Raw genomic sequence first — 26,493 nt, 5'->3', positions numbered from 1 at the left:
TGGTGCGAACTTCGCAAGCCTGTCAAACTTCAGGGCGTACTCTGTAACTGTCATGTTGCCCTCAACTAACCCCACAAATTCATTCACTTTCGCTGCCCTGACGGCAACGTTATAGTACTTCTGACTAAACAAATCTCTGAACCCATCCCAACTCAGAGTAGACACATCCCTGGTCTGCGATGCCACTTCCCACCAAATATGGGCATCCTCTCTCAACATATAGGTGGCACAGGCCACCCTGTCATTACCTTTTACCCTCATGAAATCTAGGATAGAGGTAATCATACTCATCCACTGCTCGTCCTTTAGTGGATCTGGTCCTCCGTCAAAGGTTGGAGGATGCTGCCTCCTGAATCGCTCATACAGTGGCTCCCACCTGTTCCCAATCTCAGGTGCCTGAACAGTTGGTGCCATAACAGGTGGCACAATAGATGCAACACTCCCTGACAGAGCCTGGTGTCTCAAAAGATGGATATACTCTTCCTGGCTCTAAATCTGGGCTTGCATGTCTTCTAGTATCTGCTGCTAGTTATCAAGAACTGGTGGAGGGTTCTGGCCTTAGTCATCATCTCTAGCCTCAGACCCAGTGCTAGCTAGTCGTATGGATCACCTTGGACACATAGCTAGCCAAGTTAATCTGCAATCAACGACTCGACAGTCAAACTATGATGAATGGGTAACAATATTTCCATAATCCATCATTGGAACACAACCATCCACAAGTAATCAAGATATAAAAATTATCCAAAAATTCATCTACATGCAATAGCAATGCTAATAAGCACGCCTCAATATCATCACACAATAGTCAAGGGCTAGGCCCTATCAATATCTCATGCTCCCTATTCATCATACTTATTAAAGCATTCATATCTCATTAAAACACTTAAGCATATAAGCACGAATATACAATTACCAAACCGTGAGTCGAGCTTGTCGTTAGTGGCGAGTGTACATGTCCAGCCAGTCTTCAGGAACCCTTAAACCTAGACCACTCTGATACCAAGTTGTAACACCCTGGATAACAAAGACTGTTACACTTTGTGTTTATAATTATGCAAGACTTGCTAATCAAGTCGTTTAGTTGAAAATGTGACCCTAAAGTCATAATCGAGTTAGGGTTAAAAGATTTTGTTCATAAACAGATAATTTTTCATTTAAATAAACATTTAGTACATGGGATCCCAAAACAGGGTTTAAAGGAAAATTTACAAAATTTCAAAAGTCATATACAATCACAAGCCACTCTAATGGAAAAATACGCATTTTAGGTTTTCCTGTCCCTGTACTATCCCTCGGCCGTGGTGGACGAGCAGCTAACAATGTACACCTCACCCCCAGAGCTCTCCAACTCATGGTTGATCCATTTTACCCTTGCCTTTACCTGCATCACGTAGCACCTGTGAGCCAAGGCCCAACAAGAAAATCATATAGCAAAACATAATCAATAATAACAATCAAATGATCTATAAACCAGTTAACAAATTATTCAGCATGTCATAACATTCACCTAATCAGAGAAGGCAATCAATGATTTACAAGCCATTCATCCCAGTATTTAACAAGGTATACGCATCAGATTAGCAATGGCAAACATATCAATACTTATCATACAATACTCAGGGTCAACACCCTTAGGCTGCACCCTCTATTTAACCCACTGACTCCTACTTGCTTAGGTCGAGCTCAGTGATTATCTAGCTAACCTTAGCTCTCAGTGGCCGAGCCGCGTCTTGTGTGCAATTATCAGTCTCGGCACTCTTAGGCCATTTATTTCATTCTCACATGGCATATCATAATCATACAACTGTTGTATTCAAATATAGGGAACCTTAGTCCCAACACAGCCACACAAGGTGCAATTTTCTTACCTTTAATTCTGAGCGGAGGAAGTGAAATGGTTCCAAGCACAATCCTTAGCCCCAAGCCTTGGTGATAAACCTAGTCGCAAGGACTAATGGTATCCATCAACTTCCAATCGAAATAAAAAAACACCTAGGAGAAAGAAACTAGCCTCTGGGACCTCCATTTCTACTAAACCGGGTAGTAGAAATTGTCCCGAGCGCCTAGGTTCGAACCCCCGAGCCCTACCAATTCTTGAAGCAATTCTAAGGCTAAAATCCTCAGGCGAGTCGCGACTTGGCTTAGTGGGTCGTGACTTGCCTTCAAGTTAGAGAGCAAGGACCCTAACCAAAAGGGGAGGCAGGTTGCGACTTGGTCTAGTGGGTCGCGGTGCGCCCCCTTCGAACCTATAGATTATGGGTTTTTACTCCTTCTCCCAATCCAAGAACACCAACACTAACCCATAATTTTACCTATCAACTCCCCTCAATTCAACACTAAACCGACCACTATTGAAGACTAAATTACACATTTTAATCACCCAAAATCTTAGCAACAACACCAGAATCTTTGTCCCAATCCTTCACTACTATCACCCCACAAACTCAGTTTAATTCAACACTCAATTCACACTCAAAAACGCAGAATTCTACCTAAACCAATTCAGCAAAATACAGAGATTAATACCAAGGTTCTTACCTCAAATTGTAGCCCAACTTCCCAGCAGGATCCTTGCACCAATTCAGCTTAAACTCCTTGAATTTTCCTCTGTTTTCCAGCTCCAATTCCCAGCTTTATTCCTCTCCAATTCCTTCAAATATCACCAGCCCAATGTCTAGCGTATGCCCCTTTCCTTAGCTTCAAACTTCAACAAAGGGATAATGAGAGAGAAGGGGCAGGGTAGTTCTACTTCTTTCTGTTTTATTCCTAAGTAAATAAGAATATATCCCCTCTTTGGAAAAGACCAATTTGCCCTCCCATATAACACCTCATCCTTTAATCAATCTAAAGGTATAATAGTCATTTGCTCCCAATTCCTGCTAATTCCTCAAGTGTTCCTAACATTTATAATAGTCTAATTTAGTTTTTCTAAAAATTTCATAATTTTTAGGATAGGGAAACCCATTAAAAACTGTAAGAAAATCTGGGCAGTGTTTGCTGCCCAGAAATTTCGTTTTCAGATTATTAGGGCAAACTTTGAAAACCCATTACACTTTAAACATTATTCATTTTCCTCTAAAAAATTTATGTGATCCTTATACATAACTAAACTAACAGTTCACCAAATTTCATGCCTTTTGGCTCAGTAAAACATGTTCAATATTCAAAACAATATGGGTAGTGCATGCTGCCCAGAAATTTTCTAGATTGCATCAAGATGCCAAAAAGTTCATAACTTCGGTTTGAAACACTTTTTTTTATTTTCAAAAGCCTAAACTCAAGTACTCATCTGGAAATATGCAAAAATACAAATTATTGCTACAAACAGAGGTATTAGGGTATGATCTGACTCGTTGGAAGTCAGACCACGAAAACTTCGTAGCATGAATTTTCTTACACATTCTAGCACAACTAGCAAAACCCTAGTCACCTGCATGCATGCAAATCAATAAATCAACCAAGCTAACCTTAAAGCATAAAATAAACTCCAAAAACCAACAAAACAACATATACAACCAGATCTATATCAATAACAAAAAATACTCAAGAACCAACCAAAAATCTACCTTTGATGGTTATAGCTTGGAAATAAGGTTCTCTTAGCCTTTCAAACTTCCTCCTTGTGTTCTATACACTCAAACCGAGCCCCAAGGTTCCACATGAAGATTTCTAAAAGAAAGAAATGTTAGGGTAGAAGATGGAGATGAGTGGAAAATTGTCAAAACTCTAAAATCTTTAGCTTTGTTCTCACTAAAACACCAACAAGCTTTAAATCTTTGAGATCCTCCTAGAACCACCACTCTTGAACCCTAGAAAACAAGATCCATGCCATGTATGGCCATTAGAATCACATGCACGCATAGCAAAACCCCTTAGGATTTTGGGTTTGAAAGAAAAAAAGAGAAGGAAATAATGTACTAGGTTCGAAACTTACACTTCCCTAGTGTGCTCTTGAGTTTTCTTCCTTCCTTCAATGGAGGGTGAGAACTCTTGCTCCTTGGAGAGAAAAATGGCATAAAATGGAGAGTATATGGGTCTAGGGTTCGGTTTTAGGAGAGAGGAAATGGAAGAGGTGTTTTTGTTTTCTTGAGAGAAAAAGAATTTAAAAAAAAAAGATTAGTTGTGTAAGAATGGAATGATTAGGGTTAAAAGCCAATGAGTGGATGAGGCTCTTACACTTCCGAGGGTAGGTGTCCAAGGCTCTTGAGAGCCCTAGGCACAACCTTGAACGCCCCCCTTCTCTCTCTCTCCTCCCTTGGAAAAGACCTTAATGCCCTTGCTCCTTTTAACTCACTTCTAATGCACTCAAGGACCCTTTGGTAATTTCACTCTCCAAATTTAACCAAATGTTTACCCTATAGTTTTTAAATATCTCCAAGCTAAAATAAAATAAATGTCACCAAAATAAAATTTTCACATAACACATAATTTTGGTAATTTACTCAATTGACCAAAATGCCCTTAGAGGCTCGGGAAAGAATTTCCATTCTTAAACCTGGTAGATTGGAATTAAATCCTCAATCAACTTTTCTTAAACTTATTGGCTCGACTATAAAGTCCCAGTGCCAGACAAAATCAATATTTTTATGCCATAGTATTTCCTATTCAATTAATCAGAGATTTTTTTTACCCGATTAGGGTTTTTGACCCAGTCCATGACAAAAGGTCTCATTTTTTTTTTAAAAAAAAAACGCACTTACCACAACATGGATAAAATTCAAACATCATAAATTCTTGTAACATAAAATGTTCACCTGACATAATACATAATACAGGGAATTAAAATACTCGAACTAGGGTTTACCCGGTTCCCTAAACGCGGGGTGTTACAAGTGTATCGATTGAGGATAAATATGACATATTAATGGATAGGTTTTCTTGAAATTTTAGAATTACTGAAGATATCAATCTACCAAACTTGGAGATAGGTGAAAGAGTACACCAATTACCAAATGATCTTATGGAAGGATTTCTTAGTAATGTCTCTTTCACTTCAAGATTTTTCTACACTCAAGATGATTATGAGGACTTCACTCAAGACATGTTAGATGAAGGGTTCGATGTGGAAGATTAGAAAAATAAGTGCATGATCATTAGTTTATTTTATTTTAGAAATCTACTAGTTTGTAAATAAATAAATTTTTATATTTCAATAAAGTTTGCCATTTCTTTTATTTTATTATTTTAATGATATTGTTTAGTTAATATTAATATATTTTTATTTTAATTGAAAGTGTAAAATTTAAATTTCTCTTTTAAGGGTTAGGCCATTTGTGAAGGTCCATTTGTTTTGCATTAATAAATTGGATCTAATTAAAATGAATAACAATTAATAAAGCAAGGGTTTAAATTCATGTCTTTTGGATACAAGTGGAAGTTATGGGGCTTGAGTAGTGGGTACGACATACTGAACCCAACCCTCCTCCACGGAAAATTTGAGTTGTTAAGGCCCATTCACCCAACTTGGACTTAATTGTATTATGGTAGTTTCTAGATTATAGATGAACCTAATAGATAGTAGTATAATAAGCTAAGTTATCATTTCTGCTTGTTTTTCTATGTATTAGTTTTTTCAAATTTTCTCTTTTAGGGAAAAAAAAAACTATGGACCAGGAACCTAGAAGATCAGTGAGACTTAATGGTTGAGGCCGAGGAAGAGGACGAGGGGGTAGAGGAGAAGCCCCTGCTCCAATACATGAAGAGTTTCCTAACATACCAGCAACCTCGGGAAAGCCAGAAGCACCAGAAATCCCGAATGTAGCGGAAGAACCAGTAGTTACTGCCTTCCAAATAAACTTAATAAGGGAGAATGCCCGTCTGAGGGCAGAATTAAGAAGAAGGGAGGAGGAATTCAAATAAATGAACCAAGGACAGCAACAACAAGTGGCGCCACCAGTCATTCCCTTAGCACAATTAATATAATTGGCAAAGCCTCGCTTTGAGGCAGTATATGAACTCTTTAGGAAGCAGCAACCACCAAACTTTGATGGCGGATCAGATCCAATAGAAGCAGAAGAATGGCTTTAATTAGTTGAGTCTTTATTGGAACACATGCGATTAGGGAATAAGGAATATGTCTCATGCACCTCAAGTCTACTCAAGAAAGATGCTCGCATCTGGTGGGATATTGCAAAGCAAACTCAAGATGTAAATATCATGACATGGGATGAGTTCGTCCAGGTGTTCAACAATAAGTATTACAATTCTGCAATTCTAGTCACAAGGGTGGATAAATTCATCATGCTAACTCAATGGAATTAGATTGTGACAGAGTACGCCAGGAATTTAATCGACTAGCTATGTATGCAGTGGACATGGTACCCACCGGGACGCTAAGAAATCAAAGGTTTGTGAAGGGACTGAAACCGATGATAGCCCGGGACGTGAAGATAATTCGGGGAATAACAACTTATACAGAGACATTAGAGATAGCCTTGGAAGCCGAGTAGGCGGAGGAAAGGATCTGGAAGGAAGGCGCAGACAGAAAGAACGCCAAAAAGAATAATAATGAACTAAACGACCACAAAAAAAAACATAATGGTAGTCAAAATCAAAAGGCGAACAAGAGGGGAAAGACTGCGTCAGAAGAAAACGGGAACAAGAAGCCTTACATGGAGTATCCCTAATGCCCTATTTGTAAGAGGAAGCATTCATGGGAATGCGGATACAAGAAAAAAGGTTGCTTCAACTGTGAACAAGAAGGTCACCTTAAAAAGGACTGCCCAAAGTCGAGAGACCAGAAGAAAGATGATAAGCTAGTACCAGCAAGGGTTTTCGCTCTTACAAAGGTGTTAGGATTAGTTTTGGTATGTTTTTATGGCATGTTTTAAGATGTAATTTTAGTCTTTTATTTTGTTTTGTGTGATATTATGCAGGTGTTTATTATGTTTTCAAGATTAATTGTGGCTATTAAGGAAATAGCTTGAAATAGGAGGAAAATCGCTTTATTCTTGAATAAACGATGTTAAACGAGCTACGGAATGGAAATTGGCTGAAACTGGGGGTCAAATTGGTGATTTGGTGAAAAATTGGAATTAGAGCCGTAGCTCTATGGTGTAGAGTCGCAACTCTAAGAGTTACAGAGAAGAAAAAAAAGAATTAACCAGAATTAGCGCCTATGCGCTAGGGAGACAGAGCTGAGGCTCTTTTAAAATGGGAATTAGAGTTGCGATGCTACCAAATTAGAGCTATGACACTACATACTCCAGAGATGAAATTTGGAACTTGAAGCAACCCAGAGTTGCGGCGCTATCAGATGGAGTTGCGACACTAGTTTGTATGGAAGCATAATTTAGGGTATTTTTCAAGAGCAATTTTGTCCTTTCGCACATAATTAATTAGGGAGAATAAAATCTTTCTTAATGACATTTTTAAAGAAGGGATTAACCCTAGGAGATGGAGATAAACACATTGTGAAGGATTGCAAGTGGAATTAAAGAACTCATCATAGTTTTTCTTCTTTTCTACTTTTAATTTTTGTAATTTGGATGATTTTTAATTCTTCTATGGTTATTATGAATTTTGTCATGAACTAAACTCTTTTTCTAGGGTATTAATGGATTCTCCTGAAACTTTATTTTGAATTAATGCAAGTTTTATGATTTATATTCTATCTTGTGATCTATTCGAATTTATGCTTAATGTTTGTGATTAATTGGCCATCTATTACATGATTTATATGATTTTGATTCAAAATCTGAGAAGTGAGAATTGATTATGTTGTAATTGAATAGACATAGATTTCATTATAGGACGAGAGTACCTATTTGGTCTGTGTAGGTTTAGGGTTGTCTTACTTAATGTCTGTTTTATGTTCATTTATCACAAAGATGTAGAAAATTTACATAAGGTTAAGACTTGTACAACCTAGTACGAATACAAGTTACTTTTGTTGACCTGCTATCACGAGAGAGAGAATTGAATAATATAATTTGTGTTACTTAAATATAAATTGGATGGTAGATGAAGTTAATTGCCCTAGTTCATTTCATTATTGAATTCTATTTCCTTTGCTATCTTATATTCCTGCAATTACGTTCTTATTTCTATAGTTTTACTTAATTCTTATAATCAAATTATCGTTAACTAAATAAAATATTAGGATTTATGATTGGTACTTTGTAACAGTCCTTATGGGTTCGAACTTTCTTACATAATATTACTTGTTAAACAAACGCATATACTTGCATGTAGAAAATCTGTAACAAGTTTTTGGCGCTGTTGTCGGGGACTGCTTTACTAATATCAAGGAAATTAACTCTTTTTCTAATTTGGTTGTTTTTATTTTATACCGTTCTCATTCTAGTTTTTCACAATTTGTGATTTCAGGTGTTCAAGTAGTTTATGCGACAACAGGGATTAGAATCAAGGATGCATGTTGATCTTGAAATCGAGAAAACTTGCAGAAGAATTCGGAAACAGAAACAGTTAGAAAGAATGGTTCAGAATCATGCTAGTAATATTGGTGTTGCAGGAGTTGCGGAATAGGAGGCACCAATTCAGCAAACAACACAAAGAAGTTTGAGTGATTACGTGCGACCTACTGTCATAGGGGCACAATCATGTATTAAACCTCCAACAGTTGATGCCAATAACTTTGAGATTAAGCCCTCCATTCTACAAACGGTACAAGCATCGGTTCAATTTGGGGGATTACCAATGGAAGATCCAAACTTGCATTTGGCGAATTTCTTAGAGCTATGCGCCACATTTAAAATGAACAGAGTAACAAATGATGCAGTAATGTTGAGGTTGTTTCCATTTTCATTGAGGGACCAAGCAAAGAGTTGGTTATTTCTTTGGAAGCCAACTCTATTACAACATGGGAGGAGCTCACTCAGAAATTTTTGGCCAAAATTTTCCCACCATCATTATCTGCAAGGTATAGAGGTGAAATCAACAATTTTCACGAAAGAGATGGTGAGTCGCTATATGATGCGTGGGAGAGGTTTAACGAGTTTTTAAGAAAATTCCCCCACCATGGAATTGAGAAGGATGTTAGTCCATATTTTTTTTATAATGGATTGTGCAGTACTACTAACACAATCATTGATGCAGCGTCGGGAGGAGCGTTCATGAATAAGAGCGCTAATGAGGATTATGATCTGTTGGAAGAAATGGCTATGAATAACTATCAGTGACCATTAGAAAGAGAAACCACTAAGAAGGTGGCTGGAGTGCATGAATTTGATGCCATCTCGATGTTGTCAACTCAAGTGGAGACATTGACAAAACACTTACAGCAGAACAATATTCAAGCTTTAGTTATGCAGATGCAAGTCATATGTGAGTTATGTGGGGGACCTCATTTATTTGAACAATGTACAATGAGGGATTTTGAAAACATTCCTATGGAGCAAGTGCAAGAAATAGGGAACTTCCCAAGGCTCTCCAACAACCCATATTCCATGAGTTACAATCTAGGGTGGCGAAATCACCAAAAACTTTCTTGGGCAAGGGGTCAAGGTAGTCAGCAGCAATTTCAGCATAATCAACCTCAGTATCTGCGGTCTTCTCCTGGATTTTATCAATCACAAAATAGACCACCACAACATCCAATTCCTATGAAGCAACCTGAAGCACAACCTGATGTACTGAACCAATTCATGACCGAGACAAGGGCATCTATTCAAAACTTGGAGACTCAAATTGGTCAACTGGCTAACCTAATGACAAACCTTCGTCAAGGGAACTTACCAAGCACTACAGAGGTAAATCGAAAAGAACAATGCAATGCAATATCTTTGAGGATTGGTAAATAGTTAGAAAAGCCCAGTAACAAGCCTATTCAGTTACTGAAAGTGGTCGATGAGAAAAAGGATAAAGTTGAAGAAGAGGTTAATGAGAACCTTGAGAAAAAGCAGCTAGAAATAAGAATAGATCACAATATAAAGATCCCATATCCTCAGAGGCTTAAAAAGAATAAGCATGACAAGCAGTTTTCTAAATTTTTGGATATCTTTTGAAAGCTACACATCAACATTCCTTTTGTCGAAGCACTTGGGCAGATGCCGAGTTATGTGAAGTTTATGAAAGAAATTTTGACGAAGAAAAGGAAACTAAAGGATTATGAGACAGTGGCACTTATTGAGGAGTGCAGTGTGATACTTCAAAAGAAGCTACCTCCCAAGCTTAAAGATCCGGGTAGTTTCAACATTCCATGCTCTATAGGGGTTCAATGGTGACAAAGGCTTTATATGATTTAAGGGCTGGTATAAATCTAATGCCTCTATCTATTTTTTGAAAGTTAAAATTGGGAGAAGCTCGACCTACTACCGTGTCTTTGCAATTGGCGGATCGCTCAGTAAAGCATCCAAGGGGCATTATTGAAGATGTTCTAGTAAAGGTAGAAAAAGCCATCTTTCCTGCAGATTTTATTACTCTTGATATGGAGGAAGATGAAAATATTCCAATTATTCTTGGATGGGCAATTTTAGCAACTGGTAGAGCCTTAATAGATGTGCAAAAAGGCGAGTTGAAGTTGCGAGTGCAAAAAGAAGAGGTAACATTTAATGTTTTTGCAGCAATGGAGTTTCCAACTTGTTGTAGAGTTGATGTGGTGGAAAGTGAGGGTAATAAGCTTGAACTTACTAAGAAGAAATCTATTGTTGAAGGTGGAAAGTGAACAGTTCGTCAAAAAGTGAAATGATCTTTAGTGAGAAAGCTCGATTGTTTCATGAGCGGTGGAAAGTTCCAAAAATGTGCAATATCATAAAACGAGCATCTTCTCATGATACTATGGATATCAAGGACATGAGGGGTGGTTTGGATCCGAGTTGAATTTAAGAAGGAGGACAACATCCGACTAAATGACGTTAACGACGTCGCCCTTGAGAGGCATCTCAAGTTTATGTTTTTGTTATTTTCAATCTTTATTCTATTTTTAGTTGAACAATTTTATTTTATTTTATTTTTGTTTAGATTTTGTAAATATTTTATGTAATTAGAACCGTGAAAAACGTGAAAAAAGGGCAGCAAAATAGCACAAAATTTGAATTAGAGTCGCAGCTCTAGAAATTAGAGCCGCAATTCTAATGTGATCAGAAGGGGTGGAGCCATAAATTTTGAATTAGAGCCACAACTCAAGGAGATAGAGCTGCGATGCTACCAAAGTCGGAGGCGTTGAGGATTTTGGGAGACTTGTAGAGTTGCAACACAATAAATAGTGCCTCAGCAATAATTGGAATCAGGAGTTTGGAATGAATTGTTGATAATTAAAGTCGCAACTCTATGATATAGCATCGCAACTCTAGGGAAGTCAGAGAGCAAGTGATGAGAAGATTCGGAATTAGAGCCTAGGCGCCAGTACAAAACATCGCAGCTCTCTAGAAGTCAGTACCCACCATATCCACCACAGTACCTGCCTCCATCGCCTCCTCCATTTTAATGTTATCCTATGGGGTTTCAGGTAAGTCTCTTCTTTTTATTTGAGTTTGACATTGGGGACAATGTTAGTCTTAAGTTGGGGGGAAGTGATTTATTTTTAGCTTTGCTGTTCTTTGTTGTTTTAGTCTAGTTTTCACGGTATTGTTAGAGTGTAAACCAAGTTGATAATTTGTTGCCCATGAGATTGACTGAATGCTATGTTGTACAATCTGAAGGAAGATTTGTGCATATAAAAACAATATGTGTGCTTGATTGAAATACTTTGTCACTTCACTGTGGTTAATTGAATACTTGTTTGAACTATTGCTCATAGCTGTAAATGTGGGAGTTGAACTTTGTATATGCATGTTGAATTTGGACTGTGGATTGTACAAGTTGAAATTTTTCTGGAACTTGCTTGCTTGCTATTTGAGATGAAATCCTAGATAATACACACTTAAGAAGAGGATATAGGCCATATTTTTAACGATTGAGTCGTCCAAGCTAGCCCTTATGTATTTTGTCTCTAGTTATCTTATTTGAGCCTGACAATTGATTTCTTTTCCATTGTTTGACACATGTTTTGAGCCTATACTTGCATTTGTGTATTCATTATTCCCTTTGTCCTATACCATGAGCATAAAAAACATATCTTTTGATTGGAGGGGGGAGTGAATGTTTAAGGGACATATGTAGAAACATGTGGTTACTCAGTGAATGAAAAAAAAAGGAGAAAAGAAATTATAAATTCAAAATAAACTACATTCCTTAAGTTATTTACTAAAAAATCTATGTTTGAGGGAATGTAGTGTGAAAAAGAAGAAGAAGAAAAATTTGATGAATAAATAGTCAACTTTTCGCAATCTTGAAAAAGAAGAAAAAAAAAGGTAACAGTGGGATGTGAAGTTGAGTTAAAGGGATAGGTTGCTTGGTTTGAATGCTTATTGTATACTTGAGCTTAAAATGTCTTCTCATCCAACTTTACCTAAGCCATCTATTACAAGCTTTGTAAAGTCTTATTGATTTTTAAGTGTGTAAGTATGGAATAACCATGTTGAGTGGATTGATGGTGAGAATTTGGCATGCATAAATTGGTTCAATTGTTTACATTTATTGGTTATTGGTGAATGAGCATAAGTACTGATGTATTACAGTGAATGCGTGAAGTATTTTGATTGAAATTTTGGATTAATATTGGAAGTGGCACATTATTATTCTTTAGAATTATATGCATATGGTGTTGACCACGATTTTGGCCAACGACGAGTAGACGTCAAAACTATAATAAACCTTCAAGAGAAAAATACGACACTGATAATTTTATAGTGGTTCAGCCCAATTTATTGGTAATAGCCTAATCCACTTGGAGTTATGATATATATATCCTACACTTAAGATCAGATGAACTTGAGTCAACAGGGTTTCTTAAGTGTAAGTAGAAAAAATACATAGTTTCTCTCTCTAAACTCTCTCAGAAAATTCCCCAAGAATGCCCCAAGTAACAGTCCCAAAGTCCCCAAACTAGAGAGCTTTTCTCAATCTAAAAAGATCAGATCCCCTCAAATGATGCCATGAGCTATTTATTTATAGGCTCATGGATCGTACATCAGATATCTCCCTTTGACCGGGTCCTTAGTTCTTCCAATAGAATTTAATTAATAAAATATAAATAACAATAATATAGCTATTATTCTGGGATATGTGAGAGATTCCCGCAGCAGTTGAGAATGATTCGGGTTGAAGCTGTTATTGAGGACATAGGCAAGCACCTCTCATCGGCAAAGCACACCTCTGGTCGGTATAGGCAAAGCACTCCTCTAGCACACCTCTGGTCTAGCATGACACATCTCTGGTCTAGCAAAACACTTTACTGGTCGGGCAAAACAAATGACTGGTCGGCCAAAAAAGATGACTGGCCGGTCAAAACAACTGACTGGTCGGCCAAACTCCTAACTGGTTAGTCAAAAATCTTTACCGGTTGGACAGAAATTCTATTAGGTCGGTCAGATCACTTTATCACAACTTCGAAGAACCAACACATTTATTGACTATTAAAGTGCCATTTACTAACCATGCATTGCCACTTGTCACTTCTGATTGACACGTCATCAAACTAAAATTTTGGGGATAACATATGGCATTCATGATTTTTGAGGCTATTTTATGGTTTTCAACTTGGTTTGTTTAGGTTTTATTGAGTCTTATTTGTGTTCTTTACTCGAGGGCGAGTAAATGATAAGTTTGGGGGAATTTGTTAGGATTAGTTTTGGTATGTTTTTATGGCGTGTTTTAAGATGTAATTTTAGTCTTTTATTTGGTTTTATGAGATATTATGCAGGTGTTTATTGTGTTTTTAGGATTAAGTGTGGTTATTAAGGAAATATCTTAAAATTGGAGGAGAAGCGCTTAATTCTTCAAGAAACGGTGTTAAACGGGCTAAGGAATGGAAACTCGGCGAAACCGGGGGTCAAATTGGTGATTTGGTGAAAAATTGGAATTAAAACCGCAACCCTAAGAGTTACAGAGAAGAAAAAAAAAGAATGAGCTAGAATTAGAGCTGCGGGACTACTAGATTGAACTGCGGCGCTAATACTCCAGAGACGAAATCTGGAACTTGAAGCGACCCAGAGTTAGGGCACTATTAGATGGAGCCGCGACACTTGTCCGTACGGATGCAAAATTGAGGGTATTTTTCAAGGGCAATTTTGTCCTTTCGCACATAATTAATTAGGGAATATAAAAGCTTTCTTAATGACGTTTTTATAGAAGGGATTAACCGTAGGAGACGGAGATAAGCACATTGTGGAGGATTGCAAGTGGAATCAAAGAACTCGTCATAGATTTTCTTCTTTTCTACTTTTAATTAATGTAATTTGGATGTTTTTAATTCTTCTATGGTCATTATGAATTTTGTCATGAACTAAACTCTTTTTTTAGGGTGTTAATGGATTCTCCTAAAACTTTATTTTGAATTAATGCAAGTTTTATGATTTTTATTCTATCTTGTGATCTATTCGAATTTATGCTTAATGCTTGTGATTGACTGGCCATCTATTACATGATTTATATGATTTTGATTCGAAATCTGAGAAGTGAGAATTGGTTATGCTCTAATTGAATATACATAGATTTCATTATAGGACGAGAATACCTATTTGGTTTGTGTAGCTTTACGGTTGTCTTACTTAATGCATGTCTTAAATTCATTTATTACAGAGATGTAGAAAATTTACATAAGGTTGACACTTGTATATCCTTGTACGAATATAAGTTACTTTCGTTGACCTGCTATCACAAGAGAGAATTGAATAGTACAATTTGTATTGCTAAAATATAAAGTGGATGGTAAATGAAGTTAATTGCCCTAGTTCATTTAATTATTGAATTCTATTTCCTTTGCTATCTTTTATTTATGCAATTACGTTCTTATTTCAATAGTTTTACTTAATTTTTATAATCAAATTATCGTTAACTAAATAGAATATTAGAATTAATGATTGGTACTTGGTACTTGGTAACAGTCCTTGTGGGTTTGACCTTTCTTACATTATATTACTTATTAAACAAACGTGTATACTTGCATGTAGAAAATTCGTAACAAAAGGGTGAGGCGGAAACTAGTAATATAGTGGTATTAGGTCATATCATTATCTCTGGAAAACCATTCAATGTTTTATTCGATTTAGGAGCTACGCACTCCTTTGTCTCTATGAATATGATTGATAGTTTAGATAAACCATGAAAACTTTTTAGAGATAAGTTTCTTACGAAACTACCCTCAGGAGAAAAAAATGCTTTCTAGTAGTGGGGTGCGCAACGTTGTAGTTAGAATCGAATGAGGAGAGTTTCCAAAAGATTTGATCGAGTTAGAACTTAAAGATTATGATGTAATATTAAGCATGGACTGGTTAGCAAACCATGGGACAACAATAGACTGTAAGGGTAAGACAGTCAACTTTCAAACAGAAGGCGGAGAGTATTTCACCTTCAAAGGAGAAGTTTCTCGAACTCGCATACCATTAGTCACAGCTCTCAAAGCTCAACGATTAAGTAGTAGCGGTTTCTAGGTGTTTCTAACCAACATAATGGACAGGTCACGAGAGATGCAACTCGAACCAAAGGACATACATATTGTGTGCAAATTTTTCGAGGTGTTCAAGAAGATCTACTGGGATTACCTCTAATTTGAAATAGAGTTGGCACCAGAGACGACACCAATTTCGATGGTTCCTTATAGAATGGTGCCTACTGAGTTAAGAGTGTTAAAGGTGTAACTGCAGGAGCTATTGGACAAGGGTTTTATCCAACCTAGCTATTCTCCTTAGGGTGCACCAGTGCTTTTTGTTAAGAAGAAGGATGGGAGCATGAGGATGTGCATTGATTATCGAGAGTTAAACAAAGTGACGATCAATAATAAATACCCTTTGCCCCGCATAGACGAAATTTTTGAACAACTACAAGGATCTATGGTATTCTCATAGATAGATTTGCAGTCAGGGTATCACTAACTGAGGGTACGAGAATAAGTTATCCCAAAGATGGCTTTCCAGACTAGATATGGACACTATGAGTTTTTGGTAATGTCTTTTGGCTTAAAAAATGCACCAGCCGCGTTCATTGATCTAATGAACCGGGTATTTAACGACGCTTGGATAAGTTCATAGTGGTGTTCATAGACGATATATTAATCTACTCAAAGACGAAAGTCGAGCATGAAGAACACATGCGACTGACGTTAGAATGGCTCAAGAATCACCAATTGTATGCCAAGTTTAAGAAATGTGAATTTTGGCTAGAGGATGTGGCATTTTTAGGACACATCGTGTCTAAAAATAGCATAGAAGTAAATCCAGCAAAGATAAAAGCATTAAAGGACTAGCCCAAGCCCAGAAGCGCCACTGAGGTGAGGAGTTTTCTAGGCTTAGTGGGATAGTATAGATGATTTGTTGAAGGGTTCTTTAAAATAGCTACATCCTTAACAAATTTGACAAGGAAGTAGCAGAAATTCACATGGATGGAGAAGTGTGAAGAAAGCCTTCAAACATTAAAGGACAAGCTCATATCAGCTCCAGTTCTATGCGTCCCAAATGATAAAGGCAAGTTTGTAGTATATAGTGACGCGTCAAAGCAAGGTATTGGATGTGTTTTGATGACGGGAAGGTGGTCGCATATGCTTCGAGACAACTAAAGGAGTGCGAGCAACAATACCTGTGTCGCCCCACGTCACTATGGCTGCTTTCTGGAATGACGACTGGCCCTACAAACCAAGACAAGTCTTTCCAGCGTGCTTTGTCCTCACTCGCATACTTCCTGGGAAAACTTCCCAGGAGGTCACCCATCCCTAGATTACTCCAGGCCAAGCACGCTTAACCATGGAGTTCTCAAGTGATGGGCTACCGAAAAGAAGATGCACCTTCCTGATATAGGTAGTACCCATCAATCCATTTAAGCCCTCTTCAACTGTGTAGTCCCATACCTACACAGTCTTAGAATAATCACACTTGACCTTCCCCAGGTGGTGTGGGATTGCACAGCTTACCCGATCTTTCCCCTTACGGATCACGGGATTCTGACTGTCACAATACCCGACCCATGACTTGGAATTAGCAGCTATGGTTTTTGCTCTATATATTTGGAGGCACTGTCTGTACGGAGAGAAGTGCGAAATCTTTACGGACCAGAAGAGTTTAAAGTACTTCCTTACTCAAAAGAAGCTCAATATGAGACAACTGAGGTGGGTGGAGCTAGTAAAGGACTATGATTGTGAGATTTTGTATCATCCGGGAAAGGCTACTATCGTGGCAGGCGCACTTAGTAGACGAAGTTACGGAAGCATATCGACACTTAGGGGGATAACACAACCCTTACAAAATGATATAAAGAAGTCTGGAATTGAGTTAATAACTGGATGACTAGCTGATCTCACGATCAAGTCAACACTTATGGAGGAAAGTAAGGAGAATCAGCAAGAGGATGAGTTTCTTCTTAAGAAAAGGGTGTTACTACAAAGCTCGAAGAATGCTGATTTTACGATGACTAAGGAAGGCATGCTACGATATAGAAACTGAGTGTGTGTGCCAGACAAGGGCAAATTAAGAGAGAGTATTATGCAAGAAGCACACACCACTCCGTATTCACTTTATCCGGGGTCGAATAAGATGTACAACGATGTTAAAGCAATGTCTTGGTGGTCAGGAATGAAGAAAGAGATAGCAGAATTCGTAACTTAATGCCTTACATGTCAACAAGTTAAGGTCGAACATCAGAGATCCGATGAAACATTTCAATCATTAGAAATTCCTTAATTTAAAAGGGAGGATATAGACATGGAATTCATGACGGGGTTACCAAGGACCACCAAGCAACACGACTCGGTCTGGGTAATAATAGACAAACTTACAAAATCCGCTCACTTCTTTCCAATAAGAACGGTTTTCAATGCAGAGCAATACGCGGAGCTTTACGTGGAAAGGACAAGGAGATTACATGTTGTTCCAAGGATGATAGTCTCTAATAGAGGATCGGTTTTTACCTCAAAGTGATGGGAAAGTCTACAGCGTGCTATGGGCACTAAGCTAAAGTTAAGTACATCATTTCACCCTTAAACTGATGGTCAATCAGAATGCACCATCCAAATATTAGAAGATATGTCGAGGGCGTGTGGATTAGACTTCTCAGGATCATGGAGCAAGTATCTACCATTAATAGATTTCTCTTACAACAACTATCAAGCTACGATAGGAATGGCACCTTATGAAAGGCTCTATGGAAGGAAGTGTCGATCACAACTTCATTGAGACAAGGTTTGTGAAAGACAATACTTAGGACTTGAGGCTATAAGAGAAGCAATAGAAGCGATTGAAAATATAAGACAAAGAATGATTGCCCTCAAAGTCGCCAGAAGAGCTACGCTGACGTTAAGAGGTGAGACGTTGAGTTTTCAGTAGGCGGTCAAGTCTTTCTCAAAGTATCTCCGATGAAGGGGATTATGCATTTCAGAAAGAAAGGAAAGTTAAGTCCAAGGTTTATAGGTCCTTTTGAGATATTGGACAAGTAGCATATATGTTGGCCTTACCGTCATCATTAGCTAAAACGCATAATGTTTTTCATATATCTATGTTGAGGAAGTATGTATCTAATCCATGCCATGTGCTCAATTACGAGGCTCAAGAGTTGAAGAAGGATTTCAGTTATGAAGAACGACCAGCACACATTCTAGAACGGGGAACTAAGGAGTTAAGGTCCAAAAGTATCCCTATAGTTAAAATGATGTGGAGCCATAACACTGAAAGAGAGGCAACGTGGGAGTTGGAGGTAGATATGAGGGAACAGTATTGTGAGATTTTTGGTAAGTAAAATTTTGAGGATGAAATTTCTTTAAAGGGGAAGATTGTAATAACCAAGGTTAATATTTTCTTATAAGGTCCTTAATTATGTCCATAGGTTAGTTTTATTAGTTTATAGATATAACTTGAGCGGTAGAATTTAAAAGATTGTCTTTAAGTTTAATTATTTTAAGGTATGATTTCTATGAGTTAGAAAATAATTATAATTTAGATAATTATAATTATTTATGATTAGTATTATATTTTAGCATATGATCAAGTTAGTATATAGTTTCTTCGAAGAAATAAGAATTTATAAAATATGTACAGATGTTACTTGGAGATTTAAGTTATGTACATGTGGTATTAGTTTAAGACTCAACCATTTTAAATACTATGCTTGGGTGAAACTATGTATAGATTAAGATATTTGAAATGTTCCAAAAATGGTTTAATAAGGTGGCATGGAAAGCTTAATGTGAGGAGTTAAGTTTTACTTGGTTGAAGACCAAGAGATTCATAGGCGTGCAGAGCATAAAAATAGGCTAAAAATTTATTCATTTTGAACTTAAAGAACTAGGTGTCACTCTAAGCTTAAACTAAGTGACTAAGTTGATGATAACTTGAAGCTTGTTGAAGTATTTGAAATTGAAAATGGTGAGTCATAGGCGTGGAGACAATGTAGGAAGCAAGGCTTGGACCTTGACTCACTTTTGTTACACAAAAGGCTATGTGGCATTAAGAGAGGAGTTGTAGCATATGACTAGGAGAATGAAAGGGGCTGGCCGAAACTAACAAGGGGGAGGGACATTCGAATTTTAAAAACTTGTTGAAGAATAGTGGATAAAATTAAGGAAGGAAGTTGAGACCTAAAGCCTATAAATAGAGCATTAGAGCTCTCACACAATCAAAGCTACCAAACACTCTCTTATTTTCAAAATTTCTCTCTCAAGAAGCTCTACCATTTGTGTTCATTAATCCCCATATGGCTGAATACCATAAGCATACTAAGTTCAAAACTTTAGTTGCTCAAGGATAGATGCTTTTGTGGATGCTTGGGATTTTGGAAGTTTTGATATTTTGTTCTAGGGTTAATGTATGACTTTTATAAGGTTTAGAATTTTTGAAAGATTAGTTATTATTATAGTCTCTAATATTAAATCTTTTATGTTATACATAAGGTTTTTGGCGAGATATATTAGCACAAGCAATCTTTTTTTATTCTTTTATTCCACACTCCAGGTAAGGAAAATTATGTAGTTTTAGTTATGAACTTTTAAGTGATTTGTATGACCCTAACATTTCAGGTACAAAATAGATAAGTGTGGCTAGACCTAAGGTGTTCAGAATTTGTATGACAGACCTAAGTGATATCTGGTAGGCTCGGTTGCCGAAACTTGTATGACGAACCTAAGTGTTGTTCAGGGCTTGATTGCCAACCCTTATATGCACTTATCTTTTCTTTTGCCTTATTTGTTATTATGACCTATGTATGAACAATATAATTTGTTTATGACTTAAAGTTTGTTTATGACTTAGAATGTATTATGATCTTGTATGATTAGTATAAATTAGTGTTGTTATGAAATCTTGTATGAACTTATGATATGATTTTTTTATCACTATATGATTGTATGATTGCTTGTATGCATTTTCCTTACTGGGCTTAGAAGTTCACTCCTTATGATATTATTGTGCAGATGATTGAGGTTAGAATGGTCGGTGGCGAATGAGACCTAAATAGATTAGTGATGTATTCTCGAGGACCATGTAGCCGCTGGAATGATCAAGGGCCTACGATTTTGATTATGAAGCATTTTCTTATAACTATTTTTATTTTTTAAATTCGAATGTTTCTTAGTTAATTTTGTTAAAGACCTTATTTATTTTGTAAAAACATGGGATGCCTTTGCTTTGTGGTATCTTCTTAAATAAAAGAGCAACATCTACGTTTACGATTCAACGATGTGTTCTCAATAATATTATGAGAAATTAGGGCGTTACAGATAATGATACATATCTTTGGCATTTAAGATTAAGACATATTGGTCTGGACATAATAAACAAGTTAGTATACGAATGACCTTTAAGAGAATTAAATGTTGGTTATCTTCCAGTTAGTGAATCATGTCTGGAAGGCCAAATGACCAAAATACATTTCTATGCAAAGGGCTTAAGATCCAAAGAACCACTTTAACTTGTACACATAGACGTTTGTGGACCTCTTAATGTACAAGCTAGAGGAGGGTTTGAATATTTCATCACTTTTATTGATGATTATTCAAGATATGGTTACCTATATTTTAATGCAAATGAAATTTGAGACTTTTGGAAAGTTTAAGGAATTCCAAGTAGAAGTTGAAAAGTAGGTTGGTAAATCATTGTAAGTTCTTTAATCAAATCGAGGAGGAGATGTAATGCCCCGGATTCCTTAATGTGGTTTAACGGCTGGATTAGTAGGCCGGGAGGGCCATAGTTGCTTAATTATGCTGTTAAACGTGTTTATGAATGTTTATGAGAATTATATTATAATATAATGTTAATTGTATGCATGTCGGTGATATATGTTGAGACCACATTATGATGTGGGTTTGTTCGAGCTGTTCGACATGAGACGATCGTAGATTATTGATTAGCGGTTTAATCACAGCGGGTTTAAGTGTCGGGACTTGGTTTGAGTCTCGGGGTGATTTTGATGATTAGAGCGTTACCGGGAGATAAAGGGTAGCGGGATGTGAATTATTGGTGTTTATGATTTTCGAGAATAACGGGAATTGGAGAGCGTTAGTTATGATTAACGAGTTAGGAGGAAAGTACCAAAAATGCCCTTGGGAGTCTTTAGAAACCATTAATTGACCTAGGGGTAAAATGGTCATTTCACCCCTAGGATAGATATAACCCTTATTCAGCTGAAAAGGTGATGGAAAAACAGAGTGTTTTTGAGAGTCCTCCCGTACCTTTTTCTCTTCACTGTTCTTTGTGATTTCTGAACCAACTTTGAGGATTCTAGCTTGGGAAGCAAGCCTTGGGAGATTGGGAGTATGTTCCACTAGGGAAGGCCATCATAATCCAAGCTTTGGGTAAGTTTCTAACCATAGTTTCTCTGGTTTGCTCTGTTTTAGTTTTGTTTTGCAGCTGAAATGTTTAGGGTGAATTCATGGGTTTTGTTGGGAGTTTTGGCTAGGGTTCCCATGCTTGTGATGTTTGGGATGTGTTGGGATGGTTTTTGGGTTCATTTGGCATCAAGAATAGGCTTTGGAAGCTTGGGAATCGAGTTAGAATCGAAGGAGATGAAGAAGGTCGGTTCAGGGGTGTTCTGGGCTGGAGGTAGCGCTACAGCGCCCACCCTAGGGCGCTATAGCGCTCCTCAGGGAGGTTTCTGGCACTTGGGCGGTTCTGAGTATAGCGCTGTAGCGCTAGGGGTTGAGCGCTGTAGCGCTACCCTGTTCCTTCCAAACCCCGTTTTGAGTGTTTTTAAGGGTTTTTGACTTGGGGTTTCAATCCTTAAGGCCCGGGATCGATTCTACTCACCGTGTGGGCATGTTTCGAGGTCCCGAGGATGGTGCTTAGGTTAAGACCCTATTATTGTGGATTCTCATTAATGGAGGTTATAATTGGTTGTGATTAGGTAACCGTTAAGGAGCTAAAAGACCGATCGTTCTCAGGGGTCGTCTTTATCATACTTCTCGCTCGAACTTGAGGTAAGAAAACAGTGTATGGACACAGTTGCACCCTGTACAGGTATATGACATGCATGGTTTGATATTGAGGCATGTTGTTTGTTATATGTGAACGTGGATTGCATATTAAATGCTAATGAATGATGATCACCTGTTTAAGACACTGACTAGTCAGGGACCGACTCTAAAGTCGATGATCACGCATTGAATGGCTCTATGGCATTAATGCGAAACCGGCCCTAAGGTCGATGAACTTACAAGCGCTTGCCTGGTCTACGACCAGATGACTATAGCCAAGGTATATGACCCTGGTGACCGTTTGTCACGTGGCTAAGGGACGTTGTCCATAGTTTCGACTCTAGAGTCGTGAGGAAGGTTATGTTGGTGACCAATCACCATGCACCTGTCCTGAACATGCTTATGAAAGAAATCACCTATCAGTTAAGCCCTGGTGACCCTATCGTCACATGGCTAGAAGGAGCGATGCTCATTACTGTGACTTTTGGCTATTGTCACCTATTTGTTGGACCGATAGTCCTGAGTGGTTATTATGGCCGTTGTTGATATTACATCATGTTCTATTATGTTTTCTTCCTGGGCCTTGGCTCATGGGTGCTATGTGGTGCAGGTAAAGGAAAGGAAAAGCTTGGCCAGCCTTGAGTGGAGAGCTTGGGCGATGTAATGTACATACAGGGCCGCTTGACCGCCACGGTCAAGGAGTTCTCAGAGGAACTAGGGGTTTACCCTATTTTTGCCGCTTAGGCCGGCGGAGTTTGTAGATTGAAACTGTAGCGACTCTTTTGTAATATAAACTACTTGTAAACATTTTAAAAGGCTCATGAGCAGTTTATTTACTTAATGAAATGTACCCTTTCCTTTTACTGGTTTTCCACCTTAACCTGATATTAACACTTAGAACACGTTTTTAGCCAAAGGACTCGGGTAGCGAGTCAAATTTCCGGTTCACCGTTCTCCGTAACTGTTCTGGGGTAGCCAGGGCGTTACAGGAGAGTACATGTATTTAGAATTCAAGCACCACTTGCTAGAGAATGGAATTCAATCCCGACTAACAGCACCTGAAACGACACATAAAAATGGTGTTTCAGAAAGAAGAAACAGGACGTTAATGGACATGGTTAGATCAATGATGAGTTATTTATCACTACCACTGCCATTCTAGGGATATGCAATTCAAATTGCTTTATACATATTGAATGTAGTTTCATCTAATTCTATCCAAAAGGCACCTTTTAAAGTTATGGAATTGTAAAAAACCTAGTTTTCACCATTTCTGTGTATGAGGGTGTCTAACACATGTGCTAAAAGGAAAAATTGGGAAGTTAGAATCACATTCTGAAGTTTGCTTGTTTGTAGGGTATTTTAAATAGAAAATAAGAGGTATATTTTATAGTCTAAAAGAAAACAAAACATTTATATAAAGAAATACAACTTTTCATGAATATGAATATATAAATGATTATAAGTCTTGTAGTAAAGTTGTACTGGAGGAAATACTCTTTGATCAAATCTGTAAATCACCAACAATTGACAAGAAACAATGACAAGAAGACATAGTTAGTTCTATTCATAACAACTAAGAGCCTCATTATAGTGGGAGGATTTTCAGACAACCGCTCTGCTATGAATACGAAGTTAAAATGTTTGTGTTGATAAAAACAATAATGATCCATTGACTTACTGAGATGCACTAAATGATTCTAACAAATAAAAATGGAAAAATTCCATGAACCTAGAAATGGAATCAATGTATTCCAATCCTATCTGGACTCTAGAAGAACCACTTGAAGATGTCAGGCACATTGATTGTAAATGGATATTCAAGAAGAAAGGAGAAGTGGATGGGAAGGTAGAGACTTTCAAAGCAAGGCTTGTAGCCAAAGGCTATGCCCAACAGGAAGGGGTTGATTATGAAGAAACCTTCTCTCCTATAGCCATTCTAAAGTCTATTCGCATACTCTTGCCCATTGTTGCATGCATGGATTATGAGATATGGAAAACAGATGTTAAGATTGCTTTTCTGATGGCTATCTTGACGAAACTATTTATATGTCTCAACCAGGTTAGTTCAAGGTAAAAGGTCAAGAACAAAATGTTTGTAAGCTTTTAGATCCATTTATGGACTCAAACAAACTTCTAGATCTTTTAATGTCAGATTTGATGACACAATTAAGACTTATGGTTTTGAACAAAATGTCGATGAGCCTTGTGTCTATAAACAATTCAAAGATGAAAACGTGGTCTTCTTAGTTCTTTACATTGATGATAATCTACTCATTGGGAATGATGTACAAACATTAACAAAAGTAAATAATTAGCTAGCCGAACAATTCCTAATGAAATATTTGGGAGAAGCAATCTATGATTTGGGCATGCATGTCCTTAAATTTTGACAAAACAAAGTTTTGGCAATGTCTCAATCAACTTATATTGATAAGGTGCTCGAACTCTTTAATATGAAAAATTCCAAGGGTGGCATGCCAACTCGTCACAAAATTGTCTTTTGAACAGTGTGCTAAGACACCTTCAAAAGAAGAGGATATGAGAGAATATCCCTATGCCTCAGTAGTAGGCAGTCTTATATATGCCATGTTGTGTACAAGACTTGAAATTTTCTATGCAGTAGGGGTGATCAATCGTTATCAATCCAACCATGGATTGAGTCAATGGATAACAGTAAATAATATTCTCAAGTATCTTAGGAAAACTGTAGAATGCATGCTTGTATGTTCAGGTAGTGACCTGTACCCCACTTGATACACTGATTCTTATTTTCAATCAGACAGAGATAGTCGAAAATTGACTTTTGGGCTAATGTTCACATTTGGTGGAAGAGCTGTAGTCTGGAGAAGAATCAAACAAACCTGTATTGGAGATTCTACCACAGAAGCTTAATACATAGCGGCTTCTGAAGCAACTATGGAGACAGTGTGGCTCAAAAAAAATTTATATAGATCTGGAAGTTGTTCTAGATATGGATAAGCCACTAGTACTATACTATGATAATAGTGGGGCAGTAGCTAACTCAAAGGAATCAAAGTGTCACAAGAGGGGAAACCATATTGAAATGAAGTATCACTTGATCATAAAGATAGTTCACAAAGGAGATAGCTAATTATCCTAGCTTTAATTATGAATAATTAATATAGGATCATCCTAGCTTTAATTATGAATCATTACTAGAGGATTGAATTGTATGTAATGATTAAATCAATGGATACTTCATTACAAAGTACTCAATAAATATTATGTCAATAATTCTAAGAGTGCAATCCTATATTTTTAGTGAAATAATATTTTGATTAATAAATAAGAATATTTGATAAAATAGTTTTAATTAATAATCTAAATTTATTGGAGTTTTGAGTTATAGGTCCATAGGTCATTTAACCGACACTATCAACACTATTTAATGTAAGAGTTGAAATCGAGAAAATTGTGTAGGACACATATTTAGAAAAAAAATATTCTTTGGGAAGATATTGAATTAGGAGATAATTTAGTTATTTTTTAAATTAATAAGAATTAATTATTTTATAATGTTCAAAATTAATGAAACATGTTTACCCTAAAAACGGCTGCAAATGATGTGGCAAGGATTTCTCACACGTAGTTGACACGTGGCAGAAGTACTACTCGACTATCGACCAGATTCACACCGCTTCATCATGGTTAATTTTTAGATACGACCAGGCTGGTCGAATAACCTGATTTATTTCCTTCTTAAACTGTAATCTTATAATAATTGCATTGAATATTTCTTCATTATTATCTTGATACGCGATTATTAAGGAAAGATAGGGCACGTTGGCATATGTAACCCTCCTTGAGCCTATAAATATACATGAAATAGCTCAAGGAAGGGACTTTTGATCCCTGAATCTTTTTGCTAAGATAGAGAAAAAGAGAGAACTATAGTGCAATTATCCATCGCTTTATTGTATTTCTTCCAAAGTTTACTCAAGAACCCTAGTTCTTTGATCACTGCTTTGAGATTCAATCTTAATAATAGCACTAAGTGGACGTAGGTCATTACCATCTTTTGGGACCGAACCACTATAAATCCGTGGTGTTTTCTTCTCTTCCATTAGATCATCTTTCTT

The 26,493-nt window shown here is 37.1% G+C and overlaps 1 protein-coding gene and 1 non-coding gene across 2 annotated transcripts; one reads left to right on the top strand and one right to left on the bottom strand.

Moving 5' to 3' along the window:
* Positions 1 to 8,882: 8,882 nt before the first annotated feature.
* LOC133813289 (small nucleolar RNA R71) lies at positions 8,883 to 8,989 on the bottom strand. The gene has a single exon (XR_009884318.1). It is a non-coding gene; the product is annotated as a small nucleolar RNA R71 (small nucleolar RNA).
* Positions 8,990 to 24,128: 15,139 nt separating this feature from the next.
* On the top strand, positions 24,129 to 25,193 carry LOC133832444 (uncharacterized mitochondrial protein AtMg00820-like). The gene is made up of 2 exons (XM_062262788.1): positions 24,129 to 24,452; positions 25,125 to 25,193. The coding sequence occupies exons 1-2, from the start codon at positions 24,129 to 24,131 to the stop codon at positions 25,191 to 25,193; spliced, it is 393 nt and encodes a 130-aa protein (XP_062118772.1).
* Positions 25,194 to 26,493: the final 1,300 nt, after the last annotated feature.

The sequence above is a fragment of the Humulus lupulus genome, chromosome 1 (assembly GCF_963169125.1).
Source record: "Humulus lupulus chromosome 1, drHumLupu1.1, whole genome shotgun sequence".
Lineage (NCBI taxonomy): Eukaryota > Viridiplantae > Streptophyta > Magnoliopsida > Rosales > Cannabaceae > Humulus > Humulus lupulus.
Note: the sequence above shows the minus strand (reverse complement) of the source record. Positions and strands in the feature narration are given on the sequence as shown.

What these genes read in the sequence shown, in the direction of transcription:
- LOC133832444 (XM_062262788.1), top strand. Translation starts at nt 24,129, where the DNA reads ATGGAATCAATGTATTCCAATCCTATCTGGACTCTAGAAGAACCACTT. An exon ending in TATTTATATGTCTCAACCAG is followed by an intron (nt 24,453 to 25,124) that starts GTTAGTTCAAGG and finishes TTGTATGTTCAG; the next exon opens with GTAGTGACCTGTACCCCACT.